Source organism: Mus pahari, chromosome 8, assembly GCF_900095145.1.
Source record: "Mus pahari chromosome 8, PAHARI_EIJ_v1.1, whole genome shotgun sequence".
Lineage (NCBI taxonomy): Eukaryota > Metazoa > Chordata > Mammalia > Rodentia > Muridae > Mus > Mus pahari.
Genome location: NC_034597.1, coordinates 48,384,240 through 48,397,539, shown reverse-complemented (window position 1 = coordinate 48,397,539; position 13,300 = coordinate 48,384,240). Strand labels below are relative to the sequence as shown.

Genomic DNA, 13,300 nt, shown 5'->3' with positions numbered 1-13,300 from the left:
CACACACACACACACACACACACACACACACACACCTCTTTCAACAGACACTGGCTACTGCGGAGGAAGGCATTTGCTTGTATAAAGCCACTGATTTCTAATCAGTTGTTTTGCATTTAAGTTAGATAAAACAGGAACACCACTTAAACCAAAGACTTCAGAAATTACTTTCCCACCTTGTTTAGGCAAAGATGAACAGCATAAGGCAAGTTCAGTTGATAAATGGCTTTCCTAGTACAAATGAGGAGGCCCTGGACTTGATCTCTAACAATGTGTGAAACGTGTGTGTGTGTGTGTGTGTGTGTGTGTGAGAGAGAGAGAGAGAGAGAAACAGAGAGAGATAGACAGAGACAGAGACAGAGACAGAGACTGCGTGCACATATGCACATTCGTGGGTGTGGGTAGAGGGGTGTAGCACAGGCGTGGAACCGGAGGTCACCCTCAGCTGCATGGTGTGTTTGAGGCCTGCCAGGTTTTATGAGACTCTCACTGAAACATAAAATAAATACTGAAGACACAATGTACTCTGGACACAGGACAAGGAGGACCAGAGATGGATCTGGCCTGGAAGTGTCCTCCACGAGGACTGCTTTCATGACACCAAAGCACGACATACAAGACATTAAGGCAGAGAAACAGTCCTACCTGATATCTACCTATGACACGTACCTGTGAACCACAGAAATAACCAGCACTGCGCGACAATCCCAAGGCTGCAGTGGTGGCCCTCAGACGTTGGCAGCAGCCAACAGCTGTCTCATCAGGCACTGACCTGCTCAACGAAAGGGAAACTATGCCTGGTACTGGAAACTCAGGGCAAAGGAAGTCATGGATCCTGGAGGACAACACATTACCACCGCCTTAATAAACCAGCATAATTTCTAGCTACACTCTAAATATTTACCCTGTCTTTGTAGCAGGCAGAGACTCTTCAAGAAAATGCCGATTAAAATGCAGAGGACAAGAGACCACGTGTAGCCCGTCCCAGTGAATCTATCTATAGCACAACTGCACCTAAGGCTTTGGGATCCTCATGGAAGGGGGGCAGCCAGAGAAACAAGAAGTCTGCTGGGACATTGTCTTTCCTAGAAATGTGTGAGACGCTACAGCCAAAAAGTTTTTCAGGACCTAAATATGAACCTTGGCACCCAGAGATATACTAACAGGGAAGGGGAAATCTCACCGAGCCTCAACCCCAGACAAAGAACTGCAGGCAACTAAGGAATGTTGACAGAGGGAGAGTCTTCCCCAAAGAAGTGGCCCCCATTTGATTATCCAACACTAGGTTGTCAGCCCTGAAATATTAATAATTACATACATACGAGTAACATTATATGGACAGAGGATGTTGCATTTAGGAATATAGCAAAACTACACAGAAGAAGAGTCTGTGAAATTGAGTACATGGGAGGGGTTGAAGGGAGGAAAGGGAGAAATGGTGTAATTATATTTTAATTTTTAAAAATAAAAATTATTAAAGAAAAATTTTTTTAGAAAGTCACAAACTAAAGCATAATTCCAAACTTCTAGAATTAGCTATGGTGACTCACCACTGTAATTCCAGGACTAAGAACGCTGAGGCAAGAGGACCATTCGTAAGTTCAAGGCTGACATGAGGCTTCAGAGTAAGACTTTAATCTCAAAAATAAATAAATAAATAAAACAGAAGTCACCCCAAGTTGATCTCTGGGTTCAGGCTGTATCTTAGTGGTAGAGCAATTGCCCAGCTTACAAAAGGTCTCAGTCCTAGCAGGACATAAAAGTGTGAATGCACATGTGCATACACACATACACATACATACACACACACACATACATACATACATACATACACATACACACATACATACATACACACATACATACATACATACACACACATACACACATACATACATACACACATACATACACACATACACATATACACACATACACACATACACACATACATACACACATACACATATACACACATACACACATACATACACACACGTACACACATACATACACACACATACACACAGACATACACAGACATATGTTCATACACACACACACAGAGTTAATTTTTTAAAATAAGGTATTTTTTTTTCTTTTTTTAGCCAAAATTGAGTTAACTAAAGTAGATCAGATCACCAAAGTTGGATCTTTGGATTCTGTCACTGCAGGGTATGCAGGGCAGTAGGTGTAGCATCTTAAATAATTTGGACAGTCCTAAATATTCAAGAGTCCTTCCAAGTCTTTGAGAATCTATATTTTCTCCCAGCCCTGCAGACCAGACCAGAGTGACTGAGCTCTCACCTCCTCAGCCCCATAGTCCTCCGGGATCTTTGCCTGGACAGGAAGCCTGGTCATGCCCCTGCAAGGCCCTGGCTCAGTGGATATTTATCATCGCAATAGGTTATGGCCTCCACCTCCACACAGGGACGCTTGAGTCAGCATGTTAGGACAGCTCCGTGTTCTCAAGCACGGTTTCTGCACGGGCAGGGTAGGATTTCTGCTCACCTCTGTTCCAGGGTGAGTGGAAGGTATTGAGAAGTGGGCGTGTGCTGTTCTCACAGAGGCCTCAGATGGGCTTCAGCACGGGGCTTCCTGGACTGCCTGTCCCTCAGAGGCTGCAGAAGATCTGCTACACGGAACTGCACAGGAAGGGGAGGGGGGTTCATGCGTCCACCTTCCCAGTTATAGCCTTTCTTGCCCTCAGATGTATTTAATATCAACTTTTCTTCTTGTAGGGAGGAAGCCAGAGTTGGTGTGTGTGTGTGTGTGTGTGTGTGTGTGTGTGTGTGTGTGGCTTTAGAGAGACTCGCATGGAGGGGCGGGGCACAGAGGCAATCTCTGTTCCACCGTACAGTATCAACTGTCCCACCTAAGCAACAGAACATTGTACCAATTTTGGCCCCACACTTTTTAAAAACGTAGCCTCCGTTTTCTTTCTTGATCTGTGAAGGAATCAAGGTGTCTGGTGGAACCTGTGGTGCTTCTCGGTGCTTTGTTCTGTAGGCCAGGTGGCTTAGATGGGGGCCACAGATGCTGGGGCGGACACAGGTTCCTTATCAGCTGCTGGGCATCTCTTTCTCTCTTTCTGGAAGTAGATAAGGGCCTGCTTTCTTGCATAGTGTCTGTGGTCACTGCCACCATGTTTCCTCCTGTATGTTAGGAAAGAGCTGTACCAATGAGCTCCACACCCAACCCTCTTGTTCTGCAGGGTCTTGCCAAAAAGTCCAAGTTGTTCTCAAGCTTGAGACCTCCTGCCTCAGCCTGTTGGGAGCTGGGAGGAAAGGCCAGTCCCTGTGCCTTTTCTTGGGAGGGGGGTACTTTCTGTTTGGACACTAAATTAGTCCCATTGATTTACACTCTTGGCTGAGGGAGCCCTGGTGTGCCGCACACACGTGCTTCCGGACATCCTGGCACCTGGCTGAGGAGGGCTGGAATCAGGACATGTTTATGCGAGGGTCTTCAACTTGCTTCCCAGGAAGCTTGAGAGGAGGGACCCCTATGGCCTGTGGGTGAATGACTGCCCTGCAGCGTCTCGAGAACCATGGCGCCATTACCTAGGAGGGGAAGTTACCAGGATCATCAGGAGACGCATGTCTGCTTCTCTGCTTGTGCTGCAGAGACCTGGAGCCCAGCTTCTCCAGTCTACACTGAAGTACAGGTCATCTGATGTGGGTGTGCTTCCAGTGTTTGATGACCCTGATGTTCTTATTTGAGTAATTTTATATTTATGTGCTTGGTGCATGTGTGTTCATACATGCTGAGGTCGGTCGTAAGACAGCTTGCAGGAGTTGATTCTCTTCTCTCAATCTGTGGGTCCTTGGGATCGAATCCTGGTTGTCAAGCTTGGCAGCAAGGACATTTACCCCCGACCCATCTTACTAACCCCTATAACCTTGACTTTTAAAAAGGTCATAAGTAGTTTTTACAAGAATCTGGCAGGAGACAGCTGATTAGACTGGGACATTGGTTTATATAAATGATTCATTTATAGTTGAGCCAGGGATATAGCTCAGTGGTAGAGTGTTTGCCTAGCATGAGTGAAGCTATGGGTTCAGTCCCCAGCACTAAAAACAAAAACAACAACAACAAAAAAAACATGTGGGGCAGTGACAGCACACACCTTTAATCTTAGCTGTCACGAGGCAGGCAGATCTCTGAGAGTCAGGGGCCAGCCTGGTTTACAGAGCAAGTTTCAGGACAGCCAAGGTTACACAGAAAAATCCTGCTTTAAAAACCCAACCAACCAACCAACCAACCAACCAACCAACCAATCAAAGCAAAACAAAAAACCATAGACCCATCCTTGTAATCCCAGACCCAGGAAGTTGAGAAGGGGGAAATCTCTGTTAGCTCGAGACCAGTGTGAACTACATAGTGAGTTTCATATCAACAGTTGATTTTTAAAACCAAATAAAATAAAATACAATTTAACATTAAAACCATAAAGCGTATCTTTGAGTAAACCAGTTGCCTTTTTGAAGTGGCACCTTTCATACACACACGCACACGCACACGCACACACAAGTGTGCTCATGCACGAGCACAAGTACACATACACACATACTCACACATACATGCACACAAGCATGCACACACAGCATAGGCACACACACACACACACACACACACACACACACACACACACTATTAGAAGTCATTGTGGAGGATAGCTGTGTGACCATCTACAGTCATCACTGTGTACAGAGTAAAAACCATTGAGAGACTTTCTTCATGGACCAGAATGGCATAGTACAGGCTCATTAGGTTCTACTAAGCCTGTGTTTTCTGGGATGTTTGGTACTTCTTCATGGGAAATAGCCAAGGAACCAAGTGTGAACTGAGAAAATCAGAGCTGGGGGCCACACCACTGAGTTTCTCCTGCCTCTAGCCACTCCAAGGTGTAAGGCTGCTGAGATGCTGTGTGGCCTTCTGATTTCCAGAACAGAATGGGACACTTGGTTGCCAAAGTAGGTGAGGTATACCAGGAGGAACCAGGGAAGCGCTAGGCTTTGGTAGGTTCTGTCTATGGAGTGGTTTTGCTTACTTGGTTGGGAACTCACAACTCAAGCTAGTGTCTGTCCTCTGCCTCAGCTTCCCAGGCTTTGGAGTGACAAGCAAGAGCCACCACACCTGGCTTTTCTGTTCTTGTTCTTAACACAGGCACAGGAGAATGGCTGAGTCTGAGAAGACCAGCAAGGGAAAGTGGTTCCAGAGGGTGGGAAAGGGTAAAGCGATGTCAGTTACTGATGGAGAAACCTTGTCCTGAGGAGGCCGATGCACTTGGGGTTCTCCATAAATGTATACAGGATGGCAAGGGGCAACTTGTATGTTCTTTTCAAAAGCAAAACCATCCAATTCTGTGTATGCATTCCTTTCTCAAGTCCTATCTTTGGATGTAGAATCTAGGGAGCTTTCCAAAGCTGCCCACCCTTGTGTCACCTGACGTAGGTGGATAGAGGGAGCCAGAGCAAAACCTGGCCGTTGGCCATGGCCTTGACCCTCTCTTACTCTTCTCCCCCCTCCTAAGGTCAATCCACCGTATTATGTCCCGCTGGTTGAGCTAATCCCCCACCCAGAGACAGCTCCAGCCACAATGGACAGGACCTATGCCTTGATGAAGAAGATTGGACAGTCCCCAGTGAGAGTCCTGAAGGAGATTGACGGCTTTGTCCTCAACCGCCTGCAGTACGCCATCATCAGCGAGGCCTGGAGACTGGTGGAGGTTCGTGCCCTGTGTCCCTCCTTCCTTCCCTGTTCCTCCTGACCTCCATCCCATCTGTCTCCTCCCCTGTGCCCCTCCTTACATCCTCCCTCCCTCCCTCCCTCCCTCCCTCCCCCTCCCTTTTCTCTTCTCCTCCTCCCTTTCTTCCTCCTCCACCTCCACGGCTGGCCGAGTAGGGCAGGGGTCACTTTCTGGGTCTTTGAAAGCTAGAGGACACTCGGGGGTCCTTGCTGTTTTCTGGAGACCCAGGACATTCCATTTGGAGACAGAATACAATATAGCAGTTCACTGTTTGAGAGACTCCTCTTTCTAATTTATTATTTGATAGCAAGGCACAATGAGAAACTCTTTCTAGCCCTTAATACAAAATTACCTGTGTGTGACATGTTGCATTTTCCTACAGACAGATTTTTACTTCCTGGTGTCTAAAATTTTCAGGATGAAAAAGAATTCTTTTTATGCAAAGGAAACTTGTATTCCCTTAAAGGACTCGGTTTTATTTCAAGAACTGGGAAAAACCATGATGAATGCTAAATTTGTTAGTAAAAGGTTTGCCTTATATATGAGTAAGGAACATATATGTATATGTGTGTGTATAATAAAATGTATACATGTGTGTACCATATATATCCATATTCCTAGGATTTGCTCATTCAATTAATCATGGCTTAAAATATTTAAAAAAATGAATCTTTTCTGAAGGCGGGCAGACTTTTGCTCTTATCATCCCCTTAGCAGTACAGTGTAACTATGAACACAGTACTTACATTGTGTTACTATTGCAGGCCATGTAGATTACCTAACATATGTGTACCTAACATATGTGGAGGCCGTGTGTGATGGCACACACCTGTAATCCCATCACTTGTGTGGTGTAAGCAGGGGAGCAGGAATTCAAGGTCATACTTAACTACATTTTGTATTTGAAACCAGCTTGAGCCACATGAGAACCTGTTACAAAACAAACAAGAAAACAAGTATATAGAAGTATACAGAAGGACTACATAGGTTCTTCACAAATATTAAGCCATTTATGTAATAAACTTGACCACCTATCCATTGGTATCTCTGAGGGTCCTAGAACTACCTCATGGGTGTGAAGGGTTCACTGTGTAGATTTGGCCTCATCCTTTAATTATAGTATTTTACATATGAGGACACTCATGGCTGAATATGTTGTCATGACCATTGCTGTAAAGATCTGTCTGTCAGGAGAGAGCACAGAGTGGTCCTGAGGACATGGAAGTAAGGGCCACATACTCTAGGGGTCAGATCTCCAGCTCTTGACAAGTTTTGACGTGGGTCAAGCATATAGCAGCCGCGTCCACAGAGGGGAAGTGTAGGAGGGATGGTCTTGCTCTTGGGTGAGGAGCGCAGCGCTTGGCTCACACAATCCACACTGGGTGTAGCCCCGCAGGTCCTTTCAGAACACCCAGAGCAGGAACCAGGAAGCCAGCTGCACCTCATCTTTTGTGGGTGTTGTATTTCCCTGCAGCATTTCCTCCAGTCTTCAGCAGATGCGGATGATGTGTCTGACTCTCCCTGTTAGAGTCATCGTGGGATCCTACTTACTGTGCACGAGGTGCTGTGCCGTGACTCAGTATTTAAATCTGCCTCCCACTCGACATCCACAAGATACGTGCCAGCATCTCACACTCCTTGCATGCTTTAGAAACCAATCAGTATCGGGATGTTTTTAAAGAAGTCCTGCATTTAAAAATCCCTTCTTGGAGGTCTATTTAAAATCATAGAACAGAGATCTAATAGACTCAAGGGGAAAAAAAAAAAAAAACCAGAACTACAGTGCAGCATAGTAAGGAGCGGTGGTGTGGGCGCTTTAACTTTGGATCTGTCTGGTTGTTACTGCTCTGAGTTAAATCTTGCTTAGTTGACTCTGAAAGTTGTGAACCAACCTCAGAAAGAATGTGTAGACTTATGCAGGAGGCGTGTGTAAAAATCAGTCTGGTTTTGACCACATAGTGAAGCTGATTGTAGATGGGAAGATCTGAGCAGCATTGGTGCGTCTCCTTGCATGGTTAGAGGAAAGCACCCTGGAGAGGATGCTGAGTTCGCAATCCTGGAAGCCCCTACCGGCTTGTTCCTTCTGTCTGCCCCCCCCCCCCTTTCCAGGAGCTCTTGGCAGGCCCAATGCATTTGTTTTATTGGTTGGCAGAGTGACAGGGTTTTGGGTATGACAACCTCCCAAGAAAGCAAGTCTCACGCATGCCTTGCATTGGCTGCTACGGACACTCAAGCCTGGACTGAGTCTTAGGCCTGGCAGGACACAATTGATGTTGACAGGAAGAGGCATGGGAAGGCTGAGGAAGTGGGGCTACCACCCAAAGCCTCTCCTTGCAAGAGAGTCTAGAAGAGAACTTATGCTCAAGTACAAAAGCGACTTGAAGGTTGTTAGGACTAAACTGGAGGTGTGTCTACCCTTTGCAGGTGTGGCCCTGGGCTCTACACATAGGCAGGGAGGCAGAAAGGATGCAGAGGGCAGAGGTGTAAAATCCAGAAGTGTGCTTCCCTTTTCACCATACCAACTTGGCCCTAGCTCCTCAACTCTTCTCCCAGGACTTGAGCAGGCTCAGGGGCTATTGGTGCACTGCTGCAGCAGCGGCTGTCGTGGGCTTCTAGGTGTCCATGTGGATTGGATCCCTTCCTTTCTGCAGGTCTCCAAAGCTGACTGATAGATAGAGCTGAGTGATAGACTCTAGAGAAGTCCTCCCCACAGTCACTGTGCCAGCTAGAGGACCCCAGCGCTGTGCCTGCTGGGGCTGGTCTGGTTAAAGGACCTGACTGTTGCATATATTTATATATAGGAAAGGCCATGCTACCTGTGGCCTGGTTCCTCTTCAAACAGGGCAATCAGCAAGGATTAGGAAAACCTCTCCAGAGCCCCACCCCCTTGCTGCAAATCTGCCTGCTGTGCTCTGAGCCTCCCTGTAGGCAGGAGTTAGGTGACTCCAATTCAACTGGACAGAGCCAGTTGAACTTGAATTTATGTTTTGGGATGTTTCAACTTGATTGGGATTTTCTATGTTTCAAAACTTAAGAACTGAATTGAGGCTAGTCACTAGCCTTGCAAACTCTCACCCATTCCCTAGCACTCCTCTTCCCTTTCCTTCTCTCCCCTCCCCTCCCTTCCCCTTCCCCATCCTTTTCTTCCCTCCCCTTCTTTTTCTCCCCCCTTTTCTTCCCTTCCTTTCCTTTCTCTTCCTTCTCCTCCCTTCCCCTCCCCTCCTCTCCCTTCCCCTACTATCCTTTCCCCTCCTTTTCTTTTCCTTCCCTCCCCTTCCCTTCTCTTCCTTCTCCTCCCCTCCTCTCTACTCTCTCCCTCCCTCCCCTTCTCTTCCTCCTGTCCCCACCCTCCCTCATTGGCTTTTGTAGACAAGGTCATTTAAAGAAGGTCCGTCTGGTCTGGAACTCATCATGCAGCCTGTGTGAGCTTTGACCCACTTGCTCCTCCTTTATAGGCATACACCACAAGACCTGGCTCAGACCTTCTCTTTGCACATAAAACCTGGCTGGCCTCCTCATATGGCTAGACGGAGAGAACAGAATGAACTTTCATATGTGGGAGGCTTTCCTTACCTCCCCAACTCACTGTGGGTTCTCTGTCTCCTTGTTCTCTGGATTCACAAAGCAAGTTGAAAGTGGGAATGGCTCTTCCTTCCCCACACACGTCTGGGGTGTTCATTGGTAGACCTTGGTCCTAGGTGTGAAGGAAGCCTGTGAGAAATGGGCCCTCGGAGCCTTTTGTCCAGGCACCCTGGTGCTAGGCCAGCAGACCTGAAAGAGTACTTCTGTTTCCTGTCATTGGTGTGAAAGTGGCTCAGAGCAGATCAAAGCCAAGCGTGCCTGTCTGACCATGTTCTGACCCTAGGTTAGGGTATAAGCGAGGGCAGGACAAGTTCCATCCAGGCCTGGAGGGGACCCAGACTGTTCCACCCAGCATGGCGATGTTTCGATGACATGGGAAAGACAGACAGAGAAGTTGCCATGTTGTTCATTCACTGGGATTACGAGTTGCTGGTGTGGAGCCAGCCCTGTTTGGAATAACTCACTTGCTCATGGGCTTTGGGTTTTGTTTTTTTGTTGCTGTTGTTGTTGTTTTGTTTTGTTTTTAATTTAAAAGTGTTTGTTTTAACTGATAAATAATGGTGTTTAGTTGTGGAATGTACAGTGGTGTTTGACTCTCCATTCTGTCTTTCATGTTTGCACTTAAACACTCTCCTGTGTGTGCCTGCCCTCCGTGTTTGCACTGATGCACACTCTCCTGTATGTGCCTGCCCTCCGTGTTTGCACTGATGTACACTCTCCTGTGTGTGCCTGCCCTCCGTGTTTGCACTGATGCACACTCTCCTGTATGTGCCTGCCCTCCGTGTTTGCACTGATTTACACTCTCCTGTGTGTGCCTGCCCTCTGTGTTTGCACTGATGCACACTCTCCTGTGTGTGCCTGCCCTCCGTGTTTGCACTGATGCACACTCTCATGTGGTATGTCATTTCGACATTGCGGTGCTCGATTTGCTTATTTTTGCATCTGAATTCACAGTAGACATTACTGGTAGTTCGTGTGCTCTATTGTATGACTTTGAATTCAGAGTGGTTCTTTGTAAAGTGGATTTCGAAAGATTCTTCCATCTCTGAAAGGTTTCTTAATTCTCCTTAAATATTTGATAGATCTATAGTCAAGTAATTTGAGACTGGAGAAATCTTTTTCAGGAACCTTTAAATGGCAAATCTAGTTTCACGTAGAATTGCTCTGTTTTGTCCTCATTTGAGTTTGGGTTGTTTATGGTTGCTCAGAAATTTGTTCATTTTTCCCCCCAAGGTATTGACTTTATAAGTGTAAAATTGTTGGTGATATTACTTTTATTCATTTTATGTACACTCTCATGTGTGGAACTCTGCCCTCTATGCTTGCAGTATGCACATTCTCCTGTGTGTGCCTGCCCTCCAGAGTCTATAGGGAGGTCTCTTTGGCTTTAGTTCTGAATTTCATGATTTATGTCTGCTTTTCTTTTCTTTATTGTGGTTAGGGATTTGTCAATCTTACTTTTTTTGTAAATTTTATCTTGAGAAGCAAAACTGTATTAGTCTGCTTTCTATCACTGTAGTAAAATACCCAAGATTAGCAAGTTTCAAAGAACAAATACTTATTTTATCTTACAATATTGGAGGGTTCAGTCCCTAATTGACTGGTGCCTGCTACAAGACAGCCTATCAACATGTGGAAACAGAAGCCTATTTATGTTACAGTCACCAGATTTGGGGGCAGGGGTGGGGGTGGGGAGGAAGAGAAAGGCCAGGGTTCTGTATCCCTTTGGAGACACATTTCCTATGACCTGAAGACCTCCCACTAGACTCTACTGCCTCCTGGTAGTTCCAAGCTGGAGACTAAGGGGTTAACACACGGGCCTTTGGGGGGACATTTGATGTTTAAACAGCAGAACCTTTTCTTTCATTGGTCAGTGTCTGATTTTACTGCTTTAAATCCCAGTCGAATTACAGAGGGCCTAGTGGAATTCTTGTGGCTAAGCAACCAAGATGGATTCTAAGAGAAGCAAAGGAGGGTTGATAGGGGCGAAGGCTCACCCGTGGACATGTCCACGGCAGGTGCTCGTGAAGAGGGTACCACGCAGGGGCAGCGTGCAGTAACGAGAGGCACGTTCCTATCCTGACTTTGCACATCCTAGCCATGACAGGCTGTTTGCTGCTGTCCTCACCCCTCTGGAGAAGAATGGTATCCAAGGATATGAAGGAACTGGGGTCTGTAGTATTGTCTTGCAGACGTTAGTCCTGTTCTGTCTCCTCTCATAGTTTGGCTTCATATCTGGGGCACACAAGACCTTCATGAACTGGTAAAGGGCAGGTCTGGCTGCAGTCTAGTAACACTAACATTCCCTGTCAGGGCTGGGTCACTGAGTGATGAGATCCTTTTGGCTGGGAAGGTAATTTCAAGTTTATGTTCCTGAGGCATTAACACAGCGAGGGGATTTATGTTGTGATGAAAACTCTTTGGCCAGACAATAGCTGAGACTAGTGCCCATAAATTCTTTCCCCATCGGGAGCAAGGTGGGTGGAATGAGTCAGGAAGCCATCAGCAGGGTCTCAGCCCGTTGGCATGTTTTGGCAGTAAGCCTTAGAAATTGCTTACCTCATGTTTTATCCTTGTAAGCAGAATAATCTCTAGCAGGATTCCTGTTCTTAGGGCTCTATAGGGTCGAGAAGAAAGCATTCCCTTTGTCCTTGAGAGGTTTAAGACTAGATTGACAAGTGATAAGGCATGCAAATTTGTTACTCTACCAGAGGGACATCACAGGACAGTGCATGAGTGCTGGGTAACCCCCGAAAGGTTCAGATGCCCGTATGCCCTTCTTTGTACAGGGGAGGGTAATGAGGGACTGTAGGACATACATGTTTGAGGGGCAGTGATTTTTAGGCAGAATGAATGACGGGGAAAACAGATGGGTTTGTAAACCATTCTTTTTGGAAGTTGGATGGACTTAGAAGACAGACAAAGGCTTGTGACAAAGTCTGCCCAAATGTGGTGGCCTCTCAGTCTTCATCCTGTGATAGGCAGGCTTAGTTCCTGAAAGTTAGAGAAACTGAAGGCAGTTATTTTCCTCTTTGGCAGGTCCAGTCTTCAGGCAGGAAAAGGAAGGGTAGTCTACATACACACACTCTTCCAGCACCTGCCAGCACACAAGACACTCCATTTAAAGTCAGCACATGGCGTACGGTGTTGTGGAGAGATGGTCTAAGGGCCCCAGCAGCTTGAGCTACTGGATTCGGTGCTTAGCCTCTTGGTTTTTCACAAGGGACAGAATCTGTGTATCTGCTCAGGATGCCCTGGGGGTTCTAGAACTTCATCACTGAGCTTTGTTTCAGACATGTGTGCCAAGTTCTGGGAGGATTACTCCATTTAACCAAGTGTGCTTCAAAGATCATGCCATCAGAGTAACAGGTGATTACTCACCTGACATTGGAGCAAGAATTAAGAATCAGCCGAGCCCACCTGGAGCAGCCCACCTGCTCATAGCTGTCTTGTCCCCCAGTGTAGGATTTCAGAACTTGGGAAGCTTTCTTTCCCATTTCTCATGATCACATCATTTCAGACCTGCCGGTCACTTCTCGGTGTCAGGAGAAACATGCTGTTTTACACTTTACGCAATAGGAAATTGACTAATAGATTAAGTGGCTTGGTCCGCATGCTACAGCATGGTCGGGAATTAAGACCTGCCTCTGCTGCAGGGTCTACAAAGCAGAGATGATTTCTTACTGGGATATGATGAGGAGTAGGTGGGGGAGGGGAGGGTCTCTGTGTAATGGCTTAGACCAGTGTCTGCCACATAGCTTAGGTGATAGCTTCTGAATTTAGCCTTCTTTCTCATGTGCAGCAGCTGTCACCAGAGACATCCTAAGCTGAGGTCCTCACATCCTCAGCTTAGTAGAGGCGATCTCTCCCAGGGCTTCCCAAGTCTCACGTGGGTGCTCATAAGAAATGCAGTCTCTGGGTCTTCCCAGGCTGTGGAGTCAGACTCTGCTCTGTTGACAAGCTAGGGGG

At 46.6% G+C, this 13,300-nt stretch overlaps 1 protein-coding gene across 1 annotated transcript in view; it reads left to right on the top strand.

The window, feature by feature from the left end:
- Window positions 1-13,300, top strand: part of Cryl1 (crystallin lambda 1) — a 115,653-nt gene that overhangs the window by 85,103 nt on the left and 17,250 nt on the right. The window contains exon 5 of the mRNA XM_021203552.1: window positions 5,534-5,728. Coding sequence (XP_021059211.1) covers window positions 5,534-5,728 — 195 coding nt within the window. The remainder of the gene's footprint in view (window positions 1-5,533; window positions 5,729-13,300) is intronic.